Genomic DNA, 21,491 nt, shown 5'->3' on the forward strand with positions numbered 1-21,491 from the left:
TGTTGTACATTTTGTTATTCAGTAACCAGAAAAGAACACACTGCCATTAGCAAATGGCTGAAATGAACAGCGTCTTAGAATGTGGAATTTTATTAAAACGAGGCTCAGTATAAAACAAGTTTTAGGGATACTGAAAAACAATAAAATCATACATTACACCTGTGTGAACAACTGTTAAGGAATTTACTAAAGGAAGAAAAAACAAACCAGAAAACAGCACTCAAAGAAAGGACAAGAACTATATCTATGGCCTGTTATTTCTGGTGTCAGATATACAACAGAAGAGATTTTGCTATTGTTGGACCATTATAAACCCAACTATACTCTATTCAGGTCACTGTTTTATGTACAATGAGCTTTAAAACAAAGGCACACAGCCACAACCCTTGGTACTGATGTAATACAATTTTTTGTTTGTGTTTCATAACAATACACACTGGATAACAGGTGCAAGTTGCATTCTGACTCACAAATGCTTAACCATTGATGAATATAGATCTAGCATCGCAGTTTAACAGTGTAACTGGCAACCAAGACGTCTTGCTTGCTAGATATTTGTCAGAGCCTTACATTTCTCTAAAACTTCTTGTGTGCAACAAGAATCACTTACAAATGAAAACATGAAATCGCTCCACAGGAAATGATGTTTGGGCTTCACATTAAAGAAACAGACCAGCATTTTTCAATATAATCTCTATCTATTGCATCTGTAATGTATGCGCAAAAACCATGGACAGGAACAGGCACGTTTCATTTTACTAAGAAAAATAAATACCATGAACCCCATCAAACCTTATTTATAAATTTAGGTCACAGACAGATGTTTTGGGGTGGAAGAGTTAATAAGCGAGTATGCATATTCTATACGCATACTCGTTTATGAACTCTTACAGCTATAATATGCATGAATTACGACTTTAATGGAAAGGAGTTCTTAATTTTTTTTTCTTAATACCAGAAAACGTGGCCACATGCTACAGATCGAGCAGACAGACATTATTTGGGGGAAAAGCACTTCCTTTGATGCATGTAGCTGCAGAAAACAGCATTTAGCCTTCCCATGGAGGGCTGCGCCGGCCATCGACCTCTGTCTCCACATGGTAAAGGATGTCTGCGAGGGAATGCTCGATCACTGCACCCCAGCCCATATCACTCATCTGAACACAAAATGAAACACAGCTTAAAAACAAAACAAAAACAAAAACAAACCTATAAAGCACCATGAATGTATTTACTGTACTCACTGGCTGAAACTTGACATCTTTTGGTGGGTATCTGAAATGTGGTCCAAAATTAACCGATATCTGCAGATAGAGATTCAAACTGTCATATAGAATATACTGCCAGCATCACCACCTAGAGTTTCATATACAGAACTGCAACTAAAGGTGGGAAAAATAAGACACGTTCTAAAAGAAATAATAAAAACATGGGTTAAGGACCTCGAGATAAAAGCTGATATATTGGAAGGGAAAACAACTGATCCTTGGAAAATTCTGAGGCAAATTCATCCTGTTTTATTTTAAATAAATGTATGTTCAAAAACCAGATGAAAAAACTGGCCATGTGTTCATGTTGTATGTCAGACAAGCATGTCTGATAACTAGATCATGCTGCTTAGGCTGACGTGTATTGCAGCAGATGGTGAGATTTGCAGAGTGCTTATTTACAGCATTCTTTGTTTTTAAATCTGAGACAAAAAAAAAGTGAACCAAGAATAAAAATCTAATACCCCAAACATATAACTTTGTCAGCGTTTTAATCCATCTCATCATGACCTTGTTGCGTTCAACAACATTGCTACAAGTTGGTATCAAAAGAGTATCAAACTTGCTCTTTTGACAATAAAGTATTTGATTTATATATGTTTACACACCATCGCCTTTGAAATAGTCCCCTTGCACAACAATACAGTGCTTCCAGCATTCCTGCCACGTTTGAAATATGTACTGGAAGTCTTCTTTTCTAAATGTGTCAAGCAGCTTCTGTGTGCTGGATCTTCGCAATGGTGTCCAAACGACCATTTTGAGCTGCATCTTCTGAAAGAGGGTGAAGTCTGCAGGAGACAAATCTGGCGACTAGGGTGGGTGTGAAAGTGAGATCGTGTGGATTGTTCTCCGAGGATAATCATGTACAAGTTGCTGAATGGTTTAGACGTTTTCGGGTTTTGAGCTCGTTGAAGGTCTTCCTGATTCTCCCGCTCTTGAAGCACGCGTGCTACTCAAAACACCTTGAACGACTCATTGCAGCATCGCCCGTATGCCACACATCTCTGTGGCAGATTTGCCCAGTTTCACACAGAATTTCACGTTTGCTCTTTGTTCTAACTTGCTATTCATGATAAAGTCGCAGACAAGGTAACGCACATGGCCAGAATAGCACCAGTTAGCACCATTAGTCTCAAAACCTTTTTGATACCACCTCACCGTTTTGATAGACTATCTCAAGCATCGCAGCTTCTATGTAAAAAAAAAGAAAAAATAATAGAGAATAAAGTATCGTACCTGACAATTTTTGTAAAGCGATATGGCAGGAAAATACATGCCCTCATACAGGTTCTCAAAAGCCACCCCCTGATTCATGCCGTTCTTGTAAAAAATCATCTAGAAAGATTAAATCAGACACAGCATTATGAGTGCAAGTTCCAAAACCCAGTGTACAAATTTAGAACAGGATTTACTCACTCGACTTTTATTCATTGCCTTTAAGCTCTTCTCTGCCTTATCCACATAATCCTTCTCCTCAAAGTAGAGGTAGCTTTTAAATTTAATCAGTGCCTGCAAGAAAGAAGAAGACTTGATCAAGAAACTCATGAGTTTGTTATTTAGCATGGTTTTTTTTTTTTTTAGAACAATTTCCACAGAGAACACGGCAAACACTCATACTTTGTCCTTGTACGTGTCTGGCAGTGCCCTTGCAGTCTCGGTATTGTCTGGTATCTCGATGAAGAAGCCCAAGATGTCTCCCTGTCCGTAGCTATCAGAGTAATGTTTCCCAATGGACTGATGGAAGCGTGTGCCCTTTTTACTGCGCCACGAATAGCTGAACTTATCGTAGCCCAGAGGAGCCTGAAGATTCCCTACAACATAGCAGCAACAAATTATTGTCAGAAAAGAATTAATAAAAATTTGTCAATTGTTAGATGCTGCCATTTACTGTATTTAAAAACAAAAACGTTTTTTAGTACTGGTACAATAGTGCAAAAGAGGCAGTTTGTCATTTTTTCGAATAATTAAAAAAATATGTAAAACATGACCAAAAAAATTGCCTTTTCCTTAGCACAAGCATAAGAATTGGCTGAGAAAACGAAGTCAGACAACTGTCTTCTGGACTGGGATCCTTGTTTGCATTTTTGTTAATAGGTCTTCTGTTGGTCATAGACACAGACACTCAACTTGATGGCCTACTGTATCTCCTGGGGGTTAAGCTTTTTTTTTTTTTTTGAATATGGGATAAATTTGGCTGGGTGTTTTCAAGAAAAAAAAACAAATATCAAACTCACAGAGAGGCAAGATGCATTGCCTTCATTTCATTTTCATAATACAATCTATTGCTTATTAGTATTTTCTGTTTTTAAACTTTTTCCGTTAAAATAATACTAACCTAAAGGCTGGGACCAGCCAAGACGGGCAGCGGTGTCAGCCGGCATCTCATCTATTGTCACCTCAAAGTACCATGCCCCCTTTCGTACCCCATGAGAGGCTCGCACCATTGAGTAGCCTTTTTCTCCAGTCACAGTCAGACGATCGTCAGAGATCTTCAGCTGGGGAGCTTAAAAAACATTAAGTGGGGATCCCATTGGTTAATATGCAGAATAAAGAAATTCCTGTATTATTATTTTTTTTTTAAATCAACTGATTTCACGATTGCTAATATAATTGTGTATAATTATTACTTTTAATCCAATACTAATAACTTAGACACGAACCTCGATCGTGCAGGGCGAGCAGCACTCTCTCATAAAGACACGCTCGGTACAGGTCTCCGGGGATGGGCTTTCCAGCCCAACAATCCAGCTCCAGCTTCTCTGGGTCGGGTGCATGCGGGTCTGGCTCAGCCAGGATGTAGCGATACCCATCTTTGTTAAATGGATGCTCAAGAGGATAACCGTGAGGAGGTAGGCGCTGTGCTGAAAATAGAGGATCACTAGGGGGAAAGAAAACACCAATTAGAGCAAAACAAAGGAATAACAACAAAAAAAAAATGCACATGCATATGAACTCAATGTATACCTGCGTGTCCTCTTCGCTGTTCCTGCAGCAGCTCCATCCTGCTGCTGTTGCTGCTTGCGCTTGGCGCCCCGGCCTTTACCTGTACCAGGTGGAGGAAGGCCACCTTGATAAAGACAGTGGTGTAAGAATGCAGATCTCAATAAACATGATTAATTGAAATGGTGAGGTTTTGCTGCTAAATGATAGAATGATTTTTTTGGCGCTGCTCTGCAAAAGATAATCTAAATAATAGAGACTGTACAAACTGACTTATGGTGCTTTCACATATACTGTGTTTTAGTCTGTTTAAATTAAATAAGCTGTAGTGTTACAGATATACAATGCCTCTTGGATATTTGGACCAACAAACCAAAAGTGAAAATAAATGCTGTATGTAATGGACAAAATATTAGAAAATAATTGTTTATGCTGTATAAAGATATTCATTTATTCATCACCAGCGCTGTGCTCTCCAAGCTCGAGTGACTGGTGATGTTCATGCTCATTTAACAAAAGGTTTGCTTTATTTATTCATTTTATTTAACAAGTGAAGTTAATTTGGTTGTGCAGCCTGAAACCAAAACTATAAACAAACTAAAGAAGAGACTGCACTTGGATTCAAACTCAGCAAACAAACTATTAGTGTGAGAACATGCTAAGCCTTTAAAAAGCAGTGCATTAAACTGGTCCTGTATCCCTTAAAAAAAAGCAACACACACACATACACACACGCAGAAAACATTCTTAATCTGAATAAGAAGAATAAAAAAGAAACTGCTATCAGTGCTTAAGATTCAGTTTTCCAAAATCAATAGTGTATAAAATCATCTAGTACTATTAATATTGCCATAAATAGTCATAAACTTGGATACTAGATTGGTCATTACTCATTATTGTGCTGCATTGCTTGTTTTTGGAAAACCAAACCCAAGAAGCAATCTCAAAGTCCTGTAATTATAGACCGATATAATTAAACCTGGAGGGAGGGGGGGGGGAACAAAACATTCAATGAAAGAGACACTTAGATGTACAGGTTAGGGTACATTTACTACCACCAAGGACAGAGGTCTGACCAGGGCTTGGCTAGTTATCTAATAGCCTCAGGATTAGACAAAATCTCTATTCAAACCCGTGCAGGCAGAATTTCGGTAAGCCCCAACACCATAGGCCATGGCACATAAATTTCCATTTGATTTGGTTGCGGCGAAGAGGACAAGCGCAAAGCACAAATAAGCAGGAATTAGTGGACACGTCAGGATGAAGGTTGAGGACAGTACACCCCGATAGGAGGAAGGCAAATTACAAGCTTAAAAACCAAACAACACGCAAAGCTTAAGATAAGGAAAACAAAGTCAAGGAGCAAAAAGGATTAGAAGGAGCGCACACAAAAAAGCAGAGCGCTCCAAATGCCACAAACATTAGGTTACATATTCACCTGAAAAGGATGATCCACCTAGAATATAATATGTAGAAGGTTAAAGGGCATGCTAAACAATTGCATTTATGAAAACATCACTAACACCAGTATTAACACACCAAATATAACAGACAAAAAGAAAAAATATAAAATACTAAAAATTCTCTTAAATCAGTTGAAACAGACAAAAGTAACTGCATCCATTATTGTTTATTCTATTTTTCATTAAAATCAGACCTAGCTTTTGATTTCTCTTGATTCAAGTATTTTAAATAACAAAGAAAATGAAAAGAACAAACAAAAATCCAGAAGCCATACATTTTATTGCAGAACCTTTAGAGGTGATCACTGCAAACAAGCAATTTCTGTAGCTTTTAATGAGCATCCATCAACAGGTACTGTGGCCCAGTCTTCATGAGCAAACTGCTGCAACTGTTTCAGGTTTGAAGGGTGTCTTTGTCAGACTGCATATTTCAACTACTTCCTTAGATGTCTGTTAGGATTCTGATCAGGGCTGATCTGATCTTGCTTTTTTTTTTTTTTTTTTGTGCGTTTTACTTTTAACCGAGTTTGAGTTTGAGTCCAGCTTTTACAAACGTGGCCAAAATTGTTGGTACCCTTCGGTCAATGAAAGAAAAACTAACAATGGTCTCAGAAAAAAATTTAATCTGACAAAAATAATAATAAATAAAAATTCTATGAATGTTAACCAATGAAAGTCAATGAAAATAAATAATACTCATGAAACAGGCCTAGACAAAATTGATGGTACCCCTAGAAAAGACTGAAAATAATGTGACCAAAGGGACATGTTAATTCAAGGTGTGTCCACTAATTAGCATCACAGGTGTCTACAATCTTGTAATCAGTCAGTGGGCCTATATAAATATAGGGCTCCAGGTAGGCACTGTGTTGTCTGGTGAGTTTTTCTTTTATTGACTGAAGGGTACAAACAATTTTGGCCATGTGTGTATCTCTTTGGATGTTTTCCTTGGCTCTTTTTCTACCCTTTATGACTACAGTAGGTGTCTCTTCAAACTGGGGTCACGTTTCCGTTTCTTGTGGACATGTCCAAAAGAGGTTGATTACAGTCCCATGGATTATAAACTTAAAGCTCACAGAAACATAAAGCTGCTTGGAAATGGTCCTTTACATTTTGTCTTTTTTTTTCTTTTTGATATCCTGAGACAACTCTCTCCTTCCTAGTCCATGGACCATGTTCAGTGTGGTTACACAATAATACCAAACAGATATTTAAATAGGCTGAATGACTGATAAGATTGAAAATATGCATGGTAATAATTGAGGAAAACAATTAATTTAAAATATTACTATAATCCATAGATTTATATTTTTAGGTCAATTTATTCATGCATTTTTCATTTGTTTTATAATTTAAACCATTTGGTTAAATAAACATTGTTGGACACCAATTACTTTTGTCTGTTTCAAGAAGTTTTAGAGAAAATTGTGGGTTCTTTTTTGTGTGTAGCAGTACCAACTAATTTGTCCATGATGTTTAACATTTTCCAATATACAGTGCATTCAGAAAGTAATAAGACCCACTTAAAAAAAATTATGTTGCAGCCTGATACTACAATTGTGCAAATTCTGTTTTTTCTCTTTCACTCAGTATTTAGTTGAAGCATTTATTGGCAGCAATTACAGCCTCAAGTCTTTTTGGGTATTATGCAACATACTTTGCACACCTGCATTTGTGGATTTTCTTCCATTCTTCTTGGCAAATCCTCTCAAACTGGGTCAGGTTGGATAAGGACCGTCAGTGGACAGTCATTTTCAGATCTCTTCAGAGATGTTCAATAGGGTTTAAGTCAGGGCCACTCAAGAACATTGACTGTGTGCTTAGAGTTGTTATGTAGGAAGTTGAAACTTCCAGATTAAAGTCCTGAGCACTGTGGAACAAGTTTTTATTGGAGATAACTATGTACTTTGCTCCATTCAGCTTTCTCTCAACCCTGACCAGGGACCGGCCCTGCTGCTGAAAAACACCCCCACAGCATGATGCTGCAACCATCATGCTTCACTTTTGGGATGGTTTTGGGCAGGTGATGGGCAGTGCCTGGTTTCCTCCAGACATAACATTTAGAATTGAAACCAAGATTGAAAGGTTTGGCATCATCGGATCAGAGAATCTTGTTCATCACAGTCTGAGAGACCTTCATGTGCTTTTTTGCAAGCTCCAAGCTGGCTTTCATATGTTTTTCACTGAGGAGAGGTTTCCATACAGCCACACTGCCATGAAGCCAAGATCAGTGAAAAGCTGCAGTCATTTTTGTCTATCTGGAACTCTGTCCCATCTCCACACAGGATGTCTGGAGCCCAGTCAGAGTGGCTATCAGGATCTTGGCCACCTACTTACTAAGAGCCTTCCTCACCCAATTGCTCAGTTTGGCCAGGCAACCAGCTCTTGAAAGAGATGTGCCACACCATTTTCAGAATTATGGAGGCCACTGTGCTCTTAGGAATCTTCAAGGCAGCAGATTATTATTTATTTTTTTTGCCTGCCCAAGATCTCTGATCTCTGGAAACAATCCTGTCAGGTACATCTGCAGGCAGTTCCTTTGACCTCATGGCTTGGTTTATGCTTTGATATACCTTCTATAGAGAAGTGTGTGCCTTTCCAAATCATGTCCAAATATATTTAATTTACCACAGGTGTCTAAGATAACTATTTATACCCAGAGTCTCTCAGAAGTAAAGTTTAACAAACTGAGAGACTGTGTCTACCAATTGTGGAACAATTTCACAATAATGTTCAACATAAACATGCAAAACATTTGAATATTTCATCATTTACAGAACATCAAATGTTTCAAAGAATATGAGAAATCTCTTCACACAAAGGACAAGGGATAAAATAAATATTGGATGCCTGTGATCTTTGGGCCCTCAGGCAGCACTGCATTTAAAACAGTCATGATTCTGTAATAAAAATCACTGCATGGGCTCATGAACACATCCAGAATTCATTGTCTGTGGACACAATTTGCCATGTCATCCACAAATGCAGGTTAAATCTCTATTGTGCATGTGTGAAGATGATTCAGAAATGCCCTCATCCTCTCTAGAAAAAAACCATTTAAAATTTACTGAGGCAAAGTGGAAAACAGACCTGTGGTCAGACGAATTGAAATAATTTCTTTTTGGAAACCATGTCCTACTGACTAAAGAGGAGTCGGACCATCCGGCTTGTTATCAGCACACAGTTAAAAAGGGTTGAGACCTGTTGCAGCCATCAATCTCACAACATTATTTTAATTTGAACAACTAGTAGTTTCAGGCTGCAACATAAAATAAAAAGCGAAGCGGGTCTGAAAACTTTCTGAATGCACTATTAAACCAATTTTTATGGAATTAAATTGCCTAATGCAGTTAAAATAATTTTAAAATAAATTTTAAATACATTATTTAAAGATTTGGGCATGTAATTATGGAAAAGATTAATCTAATTAAACTAAACAGGTTTGCATCATGTACATTACATGCGATATCCAATTGCCCTGTAAATCATTTAATGAAATTCACATTTAAGGAACTTGAAAGACACCTTACCATTTAGACTGCCTCCTGTTGTAACAGTGGTTGTTTGCTTTTGGCTGTCGTAAGATGGTCCGATATTGGCCAAGTCCTTGTCCAACAGACAACAGACATTCAAAATCACTATACTGCATTTAAGAGTATTAAGACAACAAATTTGCTCCATTTGGGTAATTACATATTATGCAGCTAACAGGCTGTATGATTAAACCATATACAGCTAAATTAAAGTGAACCTTCAAAAGCAGGTTTACAGTACTTTTAATACACTGGGGGGGTTCTGGGGCCTTGCTTCAGATATATATATATATATATATATATATATATATATATATATATATATATATATATATATATATATATATATATATAATCTCAGATATTGTCCAAGCAAGAATGCACACATACTTGAAACAAAGTCAATATTCCTTATGTATATTTTTGTCCGCCTCCCTTATTGTGTTTTTGTTAACATTTCTCTCTCAATCCTCTGATGTCTACCAGTCAACCAGCAGCACGACACACACAGGAGAATAATAATGAGCGAGCAGTGAACACCAATCTTAGTTTCTACCAGCTATGAAATTGAATGACCTACAGAATTCTTTAGGTGGCACTTGGTAAACATTATGCAAACTTTAGAGCTTTAGTCTGAAATGCTATTCACAGAGACTGTTGGAAGTTCTGGACTCGTCTCAAAGTGATCTTTAGCTGTTTTATTAACCTCCCTTATTTGTTCTGCTGGACTGAGCTGCAGTTCCCTCAGGAGTTTTGCTGCTCGTAAAATTCTAAAATGATGTATAATGACGTATTAAAAGGAAGAGGTATGAATACTTTCTAAAGGCACTATAAATGACACCTGATCAAGCAAACCAAACTTGGGGTATTCTTCCTCAGGATCTTTACTGCCAGGGTCAGGATGTTCCTTCACAAGGAACACATCACGCTCTTTACTCTATAAAAAAAACACAGAAGAAATCTTGTATAAGCTGAAAAAAAATTTAATAATAATAAAAATAAATAAATAAATCTACTTACCATGGTCTTTACAATATTATTCGGCCATGTCAGCTTTCCTGGTCTCTGCCGAGTTGTCATACACTCCCAGTACTTATCAATGAAGGGAATAATATCCTGGAAAATAAAGCAATATAATTATCTTAGTCAAGGTCTGACCTACATCTGTAGCATTAAAAAAAAAAAAAAAACAACAACAACATATGCTATATAATAAACAAAAGAATCCGTTATTTCAAATTAAATGTACTTCAGTCTCTTGCACAAAACCGTCTTTTCCCCTTTAGCCCTAATACACAGTCACGCTCAATAATCATAGATCTCAATACATTACCTTATCTTTGGAAAACATGGTCTTTGGATGCTCTTCTCTAGTCCGTGACCATGTCAGATTAGCCAGGGCTGTAAGGCACATCTCCTTCAGGTCTGAGAACGATTTTAATAAACATGAAACAGAATTAGAAATCAGTGTTGTTCAACTGTACAGAGATCAGATACAAAAAAAACACTCACTCGCTTGTTTTCTCAGGAAGTACGTATTTCCGCTATGATGACACACGTTGCAGTGAAACACATAATTGGTCATGAATGGAAGGCAGGTTCTGTGTGGAAGAGAACAAGTAAGTAAACAACTATACTAATACACATCTATTCTCTACATAATATAGTACTGTTCAAAAGCCTTAGGCTGCCACCGCATTCTTTGTTGTTTTAGCAAAGTTTTAATGTCCATCCATATTTATTTTTTACTCTATTTTTTATTACTTTTTTTTTCTTTGACACAAACAGTAAATACAAGAAACAAACTGTACACCAAAAAGTTTCAGAACAAAATAGCTCTTCAGGCAAAAGTCTTCAGCATTTAGTTTTTGAACTCTTGGAGAAACTGTCACAAAGTTTTCTGAAGTAGAATTCTTAAGTAATACTGAGCTTCTTTCACCACATCCCATTATTTTATTAAATTTCTTTTTAGGATTTACATTTTTTCGCTGTACACATTATTTCGCTGTACGGGTGACTCCATACCGCATCTATAATATTTACGTCTGGGGGCGAGTCCATGACTGTCAGGGTTTTATCAGCTGTTTTTCTCTCCAAATATAATTTCACTGCATTAGCAGTGCGCTTGGGATCATATCATAATTTTCAGCATTCATGATCCTATCAATTCAAACAGTATCACCACCACATGCAGAAATGCAGTCCCAAACCAGGACACACTCCAATATGTCTTACTGAAGGTCATAAGAACTTCTTCTGCAACCTCTCTCGAAATTTTATTCTTATGTATTGTCAACAAGTGAATTTGAAAATTTCAAATTTGGATTTGTCACTCTACTGATACTGATTCTACTGATCTTCATTTGAACCTTTGCGAGCGTAAAGTTTTGCTTTGCTAGCAGTAAGGTAACATTTTCAATTCCTAGTACTGCCAAGATATACATCTATAAAAGTGTGACCGCAGGTGAATCGACTGGGTTCTTACGTAGTGTCAATGCCAAACGTGTCTGCCGTGAACCACTTCATGCACAGCGCACACTGTAGCTCTATTTCACCCAGCTGTCGTCCATTCTCCTCATCTCCTGACCCCGTGTGAGTGTCGGTGCCCTCGGTGCCCTCACCCACCTGACAAAACAGAAAAAGCATCAGCAGTCTTTATAGAGGCCAGAGAAGTGATTTAATTGTATTTCATGACATATGAAATGTGAAATCTGGTCAAAGGTTTATGAAACTCTGAAATAAGCCTAGATGACCAGGAAATGGATGAATCGATCTTTTTTATTGCATGCATTTTTGTTAATGGAAGTTCTTTGTGAACCTACCGCAGGATCTTTTCCACTAGAAGACTCAGACTCCATACTTGCTGTTAGATCTCCTAATGATGCATCTCTGCAAGGGCGCACAAACAAATTCACACAGATTCACACAAATTCTATGGAACAAGTCAAAGGAAGAGCTCACTACATTATATAGCTATATTTGCATAACTTTTATCGCACATGATAAAATATGCATAAGATTTTCATGAGAATTCTTGCTCTCTCTAGCGTGCAGTGACAGACAGGACTGTGCTGTAAACACTGCTGACTAGCATAATGAGTCGTTACAATGAAACTGTTGACTCTTTAATACTCAACTTTAGATCTAACACTGAGAACTCAAAGCAAAACCCAGCTAGCTATGTCCATAAAGTGTTTTTGTATTATTATTTAAGATATAATAACTATTTGAAACGCAGTTTTCATTGAAACTCGCCTTTCCGCAGATTCTCCTTTAACAACAGATGCGGCGCCCGCCTCTGCCTCGGAAGCCATGTTTGAAAACTAAATCACGGGATTAAAAGAAATCTCGCGAGAACAGCGTCTTCTTCTCTGTTCACTGGGCACTTAGATTTGATACGTCCTGCCACCTATAGGTTGCAATGGATCCTAAATCTTATTGGTACACTCTCTGGCCAAAAGTACTTTATGAGGACACCTGCCCATAAATCCCCAAACTGCTGAAAACATAAAATCGTATAGACAGCCTTTGTATACTGTAGCATTAAGATTTCTCCTCAATGGACCAAGAGACATATTCAAAATAGCTGTGCAAAGGAGCAATGACTTCAAGCCAGGCAGACAGCACGCCAAGCTTCTACCTTAACCTCAGTGCCCGACAAAGAAGGAGAAAAAAACCCTTCAGCCACACTTTAAGATGGAAAGGGAGAATAAACTCTATGCTACTGAGATTTGATTTTAAATGGGATATGCAATAAACACAAATATAAGTCATTATCAGGAGTCCACATACTTTTGACCACATAATGTGTGCATCATGCTTAACTTTGTTAAATGGGGTATTTGTATATATACTATTTGTTTCTTACCTCCAGTAAACCTCTTATTAATGTATATGATTATAGTCTGTTTGGTACTATACATAATCTGCCAGCCACTAAAATTTATAGCTGAGCAGACAACGTTAGATTTTTTTTTGGTGGGTGTTTGTTTGATAGATAGCAGTAACATCGGCATGCCACTGGTTTGCATATATCAGACACACACTTACTGCAGGTTCTCCCTTATAAGGGGACAAAATGCTATTAGCTAAATTCTGTTGTTTATACCTACTTTACATAGAATATAAATAGAGTAATGTAGAGCTTTTTAATTATTAAATAGCATATCAGTTATTATTCATTTATTAACCTTAACGAGATGTGTAAAATCTTTTAGATAATTTATTAGGATTTTTTTTTTTATAAGGAGGAAGACTAATAAATCATATCATTAATAATTCATGCTGTAAATGTATCACTATTTTATCTTCATGACTGTGTAATGCTACTAATCATACACTTTACATAAACATAAATAATAAGAATTTGGCAAATCTGAGTTGTGTAGTGCAACAAAACCATTCAGAGCCAGATCAACAATCAAAACAATATATATTGATTACAATGCAGACAGTGGAATACTTAAAAAACAATTCTTATTAAACTGTAGGGTTTTTTTTATTATTAAATTATGCAAAAGCTTGATGTTTTTAAATATATTAAAATAGTTTTTATGTATCTCGAATGCAATGAAAACTATAATGCAGTGAACAATTGTATTTTTATTGCATAAAAGTGTTCAGGAGATCAAAATAATTGGAAATTTTGCTGGTTGAAATGCCACTGACTTTTTGGAAGCTAAAAGAGACGACTCCTATCGGTAAGTCAACTGAAGTAGACCATCTGAAAAATTTCCATTACTATTGTAACAAGGCCAGTTTGTAAGGTGTGGCCAAACATCACGTGACTGCCTCTTGTCAGAAAGTCGTTGGCTAGAGTAAAATTCCCTCTTTCCCTGAAGGTGAAAACAAGAAACATAAACCAAACCAGGGAATTTGACAAATATGAAATTTCTTAGGGGCGGAATTGTTTGCAGTAGTCTTCCAATATTAAAGCATGTTACTGCAAATTGAGATTTTCTTTTTTTACTCAAATCCACTTTTATTTTACGCATACGTTGACTCCTAGGTTAAAAAATTACATTGTTATGTTTCTTATGTTTTAGAACTTTGTAAGCACTATGGAACAAAAAAAAAAAAAAACAGACAGGAGAAAAAGCTTCAATGTCAAATTTTATTTTAATAGAAAGTGAAAAATTGCCAACCTAGCCAAAATGATAACCGAATAATTCTATTCCTCATACATATCCTCATCATCCTTTTTCAATCTCTTTTAAAACCTAAACGTCAAATTGCTCCAAATGTCACAGCCCACGAACGACCCATAAACCCGTAGAACATGCTTCAAACATCTATTACCAGTACGAGTGCTATTCTCCTTTCAAAAAAGTACAAGGCAATTATTGCTAAGTCTGTTGTTAAACGTGGCGGCCAGACAACCAACGAGGTAATTACCCTCTTTGTGGAATGTAAAATGTGGCCAGATGAATAAAGGACAATTGCTGGAATCCATGATTGTTTTCATTGTTTTCCTCTGTGATCTATTGTTGGCCATCTGTGATTTGTGGACAATGCCAGAGGGGATGAACTGTTATAGTCTGTAATGAAATGCCCCCTACATACTTTATTTCTGAATGAACACTTCAAAAGGCACAGTTTAACCTCTCAGCAAGACACTTGGGTGATTTTACTTGAAAATCCATGCAAGAAACATTATGCTTGAAATGTCAAAGATTCCAGAAAGAAAGCGCTGATGACTCAATTAGGTCAGTAAACAAATACCACGTTTGCAGAAGCTGAAAAAGAGACCATAATAAGACGTTAGTGTTTAGTGTGGACTGGATTGTTGCTGCACTTTTGGTTGTAGATAAATTGCAAGGTATAATTATATATGAAAAACAGCAAATATTTGCTTTCAAAGTAGAGATGTTTTTTCTACATCTTGGTCAAGCAAGATCTTGAGTTATTAACTTTTCCACTCTTAATGACACAAGTTTTCACTAGCAATCGAACTACCGACTAATCCATGGAGTGATACAAAAATAAAATATTGCAAGATTCCACAAAGGAAAAAATCATTACATGGGAGCTGTGTGGGAAAAGTTTTGAGAAACTCTTCCAAAATGTGTTCTTTAATACTTCTGAAAAAAGAGGCCAAGAATGCCTTCTTAATTTTGTAGGAGTATATCATACATCACAGTATCTTCTTATACATTCATACAGTAGCACACGATGGTAGAGAAGATCTGATGGGACTTATCAAAATCCATCTGTTTTTTTATTCTTTCCACCTCGAGTCCACTTCTTCTGGTTGCAATCTGTAGAAATCTAAAATAACCTACATGAAATTTCCCCTATTAGGAATACTACAATAATAAAAGGAGACTAAATCAGGGTTTTATAAAAGCCATAATTAGTTGCAAATCCACCACATTACACTTAATAAGCACATGATAACTGAATATTCAGCTCAAAAGGCGCTCAGTTACCCACATGATAAGGTTAATAAGGTTAATTTATTTTCGTGGTTTAACTCGGCATGCCCACATCTCCTGTGGAGAACGTAACTGGGCTTTAAAACCGAGGATGTTCAGGCACACTTTTCGTGGCTGACCCCTTGCTGAGAAAAATTCGAACAATCATCTCGATAGACAAAGAGGGAGGTCGGCGAGGGTCAGCAGAACTCGTGACATCTGCTAATTGTCCTGGTGGGCCGGCTAAGCCTCACTCCCCAAATACCAGTGCTTTAGTTGGTGTTGACACCTGGGAGGACTCTGGCATCTGCCATGCAAGACCACCTCTGGAGGCACTGGGGATTATTTACAGCGCTGGACTAATCTGATCACACCACAGCGGTTGATACAGTCATTCATCTGTTTGGACAGCTTGTGTCCAATATTACAGATTTCAATATGATACTGATGATGATGATTATACATTTTGTATACTATTTCCTTTACAAATGCCTGCTTTGATAGAGGAGGGAGATGTTTTCACCTTTCATGGATTTTCTTTGTAAACCTGCTTATGTTGACATACAAATAAAATACATCGTGTTGTTTTAAAGGGGGGGGGGATTTTAAGGAATTAACCTATATTTCTTTAAGAAAAAGAGCAATTCTTTAAAATAACACATTAGGGTTATTTTTTAACAAATAAATTGATATATGAAAAAAGTTTTTTTTAGAGAAATCAACGCATTGCCTGTGTTTAAAAGCTGAACAATCCTCACGTATTGACAAGTTATGGTCCGAGTCGATTAATTCCCAAGACAACCAGAGCTCGCGCACCGCGCTTTCGTCAAATCAGTCAATTGCAAATAACGACAAGGTCGCAACAAAAAAACTACACGCTCTTTAAGAAAAGAGCACATTTTAACCAGATGCGGGGTAATAAATGGCCGAGGGAGAGTTACCCGCTGAGAAGTGAGCATTTGCATTTTAAAGTATAAGAGTGTGTGTGAGTGTGTGTGTGTTGGTTGAGAGAGGGGAAGGGGAGGGCTGTTTACAATAATGACAAGAGAGTTTATGCATTCGGGAAGAAGGGGTTTGGTGTTTTTTTTTTCTTTCTTTCTTTCTTTCAAGACTAGTCTTTTTTAAATGTTAATTTTATACACGCGTGAAAGTCGTGTGCTCCCTCGGTATAAATGCGCGAGGATTGGGCAACTTTTCTAAAGGGCGAGGACCAGCACGCTTCCCTGTCACTCCTTTACTGCCACCTTGTTCAGCTCCCGTGGTTTGGATCCCCGCCAGTGCGCGTGAACATGCAACAAGAACACGGCAAACCTCCGCGGATTTCTTCTTTTTCCATCGCCGACATCCTAGATCCTTCAAAATTCACAGGGAGGCATCGGGATGCGCGAAGCGACAAACCTTCTGACTACAGACACAAACGAAACTGCGGTGAGTTCAAAGGGATTGTTTCTGTTTTGGAGTTTGATCCTCAGGAACAACTCTTTAATCCAATCTTTTTTTTCTTTCTTTTTTTTTTTTTTACATCCACAAGAGGGCACATTTGAGCACAAATTTCCCCAAAACAAAAAAGAAGTTTAATAATTTTTATAAAATAAAACCTCCATTTTTTATAAGTGTAATAAACTGCCAAGTATGTGCCACAGTGTTTATTTACAAAACTTTATAAAGTTACTGAAACCTTTAAGACTTTTTAAAGCACAAAACACAAACTTTCTGTTCAATGATTTGCTTTGAATGATTAGAATTAAATAATATAATAAATACATCCTTTAAGTTTCCTGTAATCAATCAAGACATCCATGTGTAAATACATTACACAATTAAGTGTACATCTTTTCTGTCATTGACCTGGAAATCTGACTATTGTGTAACCCAATTTAAACTTTATTTAAGATACCCTATGTAAACTTAACTAACTAGCTACTCTCAAAAAGTCAAGGTAATTCATATACACCTTTTAAGTTAAAATAAAACATAGCTTGGTTACTTTGGGTCTCATACAGGTCTGGGATATCACAAGGAGTCCAAAAGGTCCAAGGGTTCCCTGTCCATATATAACTTTAGTGCCATCATTTACATTAAAAAATAGTTTATAGCAGGCTTTTCTAAATAATTTAACCACTGATCTGACTTAAATGTATTAGCTTTTTAAGTAAAAGGTGCAGTGTAAAAAAAAAAAAAAGGTACTCTTATCCATTGTGTACCATCAGAAAAAAAGGTGCTTCTAATCAGAACATTGTGAGTTCAAATCCCAGCAACACTAAACTGGGCCCTTGAGAAAGAACCTGAAGCCTCACCCTGCTCTCTTGTAGAAATGAGATAATGGTAAGTCGCTCTGGATAAGCGCATCTGACAAATGTCTTAAATATAAATATATACGTTTTTACAAGAGATACATTTAATATAATAAGCTTGGCAGTTATATCTTCTATGGTTCCTCACACACAGAAGACAAATGGGGAAACAGATTCTTCTATGGCAGAAGGTGCAGCTTAATTTTCCTAGTGGCTGTTTGTGACTGACAAAGCTAAAACATGGAAGAATGCAAAACACTGTCAGCTGGACTCTACTGTGAACTGGAGGTTTAGTCTTGGAAGAAAAAAATATACTAAGACCCATCTGCAGCCAAGTCGCTAGGTCATTAGCCATAGTCTATCATACACGCGTCCATGTCACAGAGTTTTTATGATTGGTACCCGTGTTTAATGATATTGTCTGAAGCCGCCCCTTTTTCAAGATCAGTGCACACTCAAGGACTTGAGAGGATTTAATGCATGTCAAATTTTTTCTTTGCAAATTACAGGATTTAGGGCATCATTAGGGACAAAGGGCCCGAGTCAGCTCTGATCATATGCTCACTTATTTTAGTAAAATAGCCTCTTATATGTCATATATATCATTGTTTTGAAATAGAATGAACTGTTTATAGCTTGTTTGTGTTTATACGATTACTAAGTGTCTAATATTGTATACATCTATAATCTCTAAAACTGTAGATGTGTAGAATGGAAATAAAATAACACAAGGACACTGCCTTGGTTGACTTATGATTAGTTAAAATTAAATAAAATAATAATAATAATAAGTCTTGAAATAAAGCATACAGTATTGAACATGTGTGCAAACCTACTGCAGAGAAATTGTAATGTGCTATTTTGACTCCCAGCTCTGAAATGAATTGAAAGGAAGTTATGTATTTGAGGCTTTAGTACAAACTTTTAGTTTACATCTTTCATGTCATGTATTCTCCATTTCAGATGAATTATCCGGTGACGAAAATACTGAGGGCTCAGATGAGGTTTCGGCAGCTTCAGAAGCAAAGGAGAGCCCTCATATCAGCAGTAAAGCTAAAATCAAGGGCCGACGCATGCGCACGGCTTTCACACTGGACCAGCTACACGTGCTTGAGCGCAGCTTCCAGAATAGCCACTATCTGTCGGTGTTTGAACGCCACGTCATCGCCAAGGCCTTGGAGCTGTCCGAGACGCAGGTTAAGATCTGGTTTCAGAACAGGCGAACCAAGTGGAAGAAAGAGCAAGAGGGACGAGAGCTGGAGGAGCTCTACCATTGTGCCACGATAGCACCAGTAGTTGTACCTACCACGCTGCCTCTCAGTACTGCCTCCTGCAACAGGTCTAGTCCAGTGCATTTCTACCCAGCACGTAACCTCCTGACCACTTATCCTGCACTTACATTGTTCTGAGGCCAGATTTGACTCACAAACGACTCTGTTCCTTTTCACAGACATTTTGGTTTTGAAAGACTGAAGTGAAATGATTCAAATCGAACATTTTGGCAATTGATTTGCTTCTTTAAAATTGATTGTGATTTTGTATTTTATTATTTGCCATGTTTGAGGGTAACAGGCAAAAACACTGGTCTACATGGTGTGTATTATTAGCAAACAAGTGAAACGAGTCTTAGCTCGGCAAGCTACTGTAATATAAAAAATGGGATTTTTTTTATCCACTTAGCCAGGAAAATAGGTAGTTAGCAAAGGGAGAATACTGTAGTAGTCGAAGTAGACATAATTTGGTTAATGTAGGAGTCATTGGACCAGTACAATTATTAACAAAATTATTTTAGGCCTCACTAAACTGGAACAGCCCCATAGCTCACTAAACATAAGATAACATGGAACTATTATTCATTAAAAAATTGTGTGTGATGTCTGGTTTGATTATAATAATAATAATAATAATAATAATAATAATAATAATAAAGGTTTCTTATTCTGTGAATTTAAACAAAGTGTTACGGCAACAATTCAACTCCAAATATGGTTGTTAGATAGTTCTCGACCTAACCAAAACTTCCAAAACAACTTTTGATGTCCACTTTTGATTTACCTGAAGTTTGGAGAATGCTCTGTGTGTTAAATTGAACATTTGCCTAGTTCACTTTTCTTAGAAACAAATCGGCAAATAAGTCGTATCGCCATGGGTAGTTTACTGAACGGGGGAAAACAAATTGACTAGCCAGAGCAAGGAAGTTGGCTTTAGGTCATTTCTATACAGAGATTTCCTATCATTCTATACTTATTTAAGTCATGTAATATTTATGAGTTTAATTTGCATATTTATCACATTTCTGATTGTTTTAATATGTTGCAAGCAGGTTTACTGTTTTTTGTAACTTTTTCTTAAAAAAAAAAAAAGAAAATGTATATTTTTGCAGTCAAATATTTATTTCTCATTTAACAGCTAAACTACTTTTTTTAATGAGATGATTAACATCGCTGCTTTGTGTTTCTTGGTGTATATAACCAGTGAATAAAATGTAATAAAAAATCTAAACACTTTATCCTATGCACTGTTTAGTTTTAATGTTAATACTGTAACCATTTTTGGGATGAGGGAGAACAAGAGAGGGGCGTGCACATATGGAGAACAGATCGTCGAGACAGACAGGATATTAGGAGGAGCCATTCCAACACACAAAACTAAGGAAAAAAAGATGTTTGAAAAAATTCCAAATGAATATTGAAGTACCACATCTGTCTGCAACTAAAGACATGGTTTCTATTAACTTCAGCTGTCTTGTCCACAACACTGATAACTTATAAAGGTTTTCATGGTTGTACAAAAGGTTCCCAAGCGTTTCACATAATATGTACTATACGGCGACTATACAGACATCTGACCATCGCATTCCAGGTTTAGTCCTCCTGTTGTTGTTATAATTCTCCATTCTTCTGGAACAGCTTTGCAATGGTTTTATTGTATGACTGTGGGGATTAGTGGATTAGTGAGATCTGGCAGTGATGTAGGGTGAAAAGGCCTGGGGGTCAGTCAGTGTCCCAGTTCATTTCAAAGTAGTAGTTCAGTAGGGTTGAGGTCAGGGGACTGTGTAGACTACTTGAGTTCTTTCACTCCAACTTTGCCAAACAATCACCTCACAGACCTCATTTTGTGCCCAGGGGCATTGTCATGGTGAAACAAGTTTGGGCCAATTAGAAAACTGCAAATTTTTGCCAACTAAATTAAAAGCAGAGAATCATGGGAATGGTGTTATCTCAGCAGACAGGATTACTAGCTCTATCTTGAATTGCATAAGGTATTTTGCCAAATGAATAAAAAAAAAATAGTGACACACTCCAGCTGCGTTCTTCGCTGGAAACCACTGTGATTAAAGAAGCACGAAGGATTAATAATGTCCTTAAACATTGGACCATTATAAAAGAATCTGGCTGGGATTCTAACGTCCTATCTGCTATACATGTGATTTGCATGTCACGTGGTGTTTTAAAGCAGCTTTTTATTAGAATGACTGTGTGCTCTATTTAACCAAACCAGATGAGCATCTGGAATTGTCTGGAGTGATTCAACTAAAGTGAAATGTCGTATATACTGTAGCATATAGAGTATATAGTAT

The 21,491-nt window shown here is 36.9% G+C and overlaps 2 protein-coding genes and 1 long non-coding RNA gene across 4 annotated transcripts; 2 read left to right on the forward strand and 1 right to left on the reverse strand.

Annotated features, from left to right (window-relative positions):
• Positions 1-72: 72 nt before the first annotated feature.
• On the reverse strand, positions 73-12,572 carry ash2l (ash2 like, histone lysine methyltransferase complex subunit). Of its 2 annotated transcripts, XM_046860967.1 has the most exons (17): positions 12,460-12,572; positions 12,027-12,093; positions 11,690-11,829; positions 10,717-10,805; positions 10,538-10,629; positions 10,225-10,320; positions 10,046-10,141; positions 9,202-9,277; positions 5,647-5,664; positions 4,233-4,335; positions 3,929-4,146; positions 3,604-3,771; positions 2,886-3,079; positions 2,685-2,777; positions 2,505-2,603; positions 1,245-1,304; positions 73-1,157 (listed from the first exon to the last, which is right to left on the reverse strand). In XM_046860967.1, exons 1-17 carry the CDS (start codon positions 12,516-12,518, stop codon positions 1,050-1,052), a joined length of 1,776 nt encoding a protein of 591 aa, XP_046716923.1. In that variant the 5' UTR covers positions 12,519-12,572; the 3' UTR covers positions 73-1,049. The 2 variants fall into 2 exon arrangements, with proteins under 2 accessions (XP_046716923.1, XP_046716924.1); XM_046860968.1 differs by lacking the exon at positions 5,647-5,664.
• Positions 10,732-12,977, forward strand: LOC124393289. Its single transcript, XR_006927306.1, has 2 exons — positions 10,732-10,823; positions 12,470-12,977. It is a non-coding gene; the product is annotated as an uncharacterized LOC124393289 (long non-coding RNA).
• A 3,420-nt stretch (positions 12,978-16,397) lies between these two features.
• On the forward strand, positions 16,398-20,420 carry pnx (posterior neuron-specific homeobox). Its single transcript, XM_046862081.1, has 2 exons — positions 16,398-17,045; positions 18,875-20,420. Exons 1-2 carry the CDS (start codon positions 16,790-16,792, stop codon positions 19,318-19,320), a joined length of 702 nt encoding a protein of 233 aa, XP_046718037.1. The 5' UTR covers positions 16,398-16,789; the 3' UTR covers positions 19,321-20,420.
• The last annotated feature ends 1,071 nt before the right edge of the window (positions 20,421-21,491 follow it).

The sequence above is a fragment of the Silurus meridionalis genome, chromosome 11, assembly GCF_014805685.1.
Source record: "Silurus meridionalis isolate SWU-2019-XX chromosome 11, ASM1480568v1, whole genome shotgun sequence".
NCBI lineage: Eukaryota > Metazoa > Chordata > Actinopteri > Siluriformes > Siluridae > Silurus > Silurus meridionalis.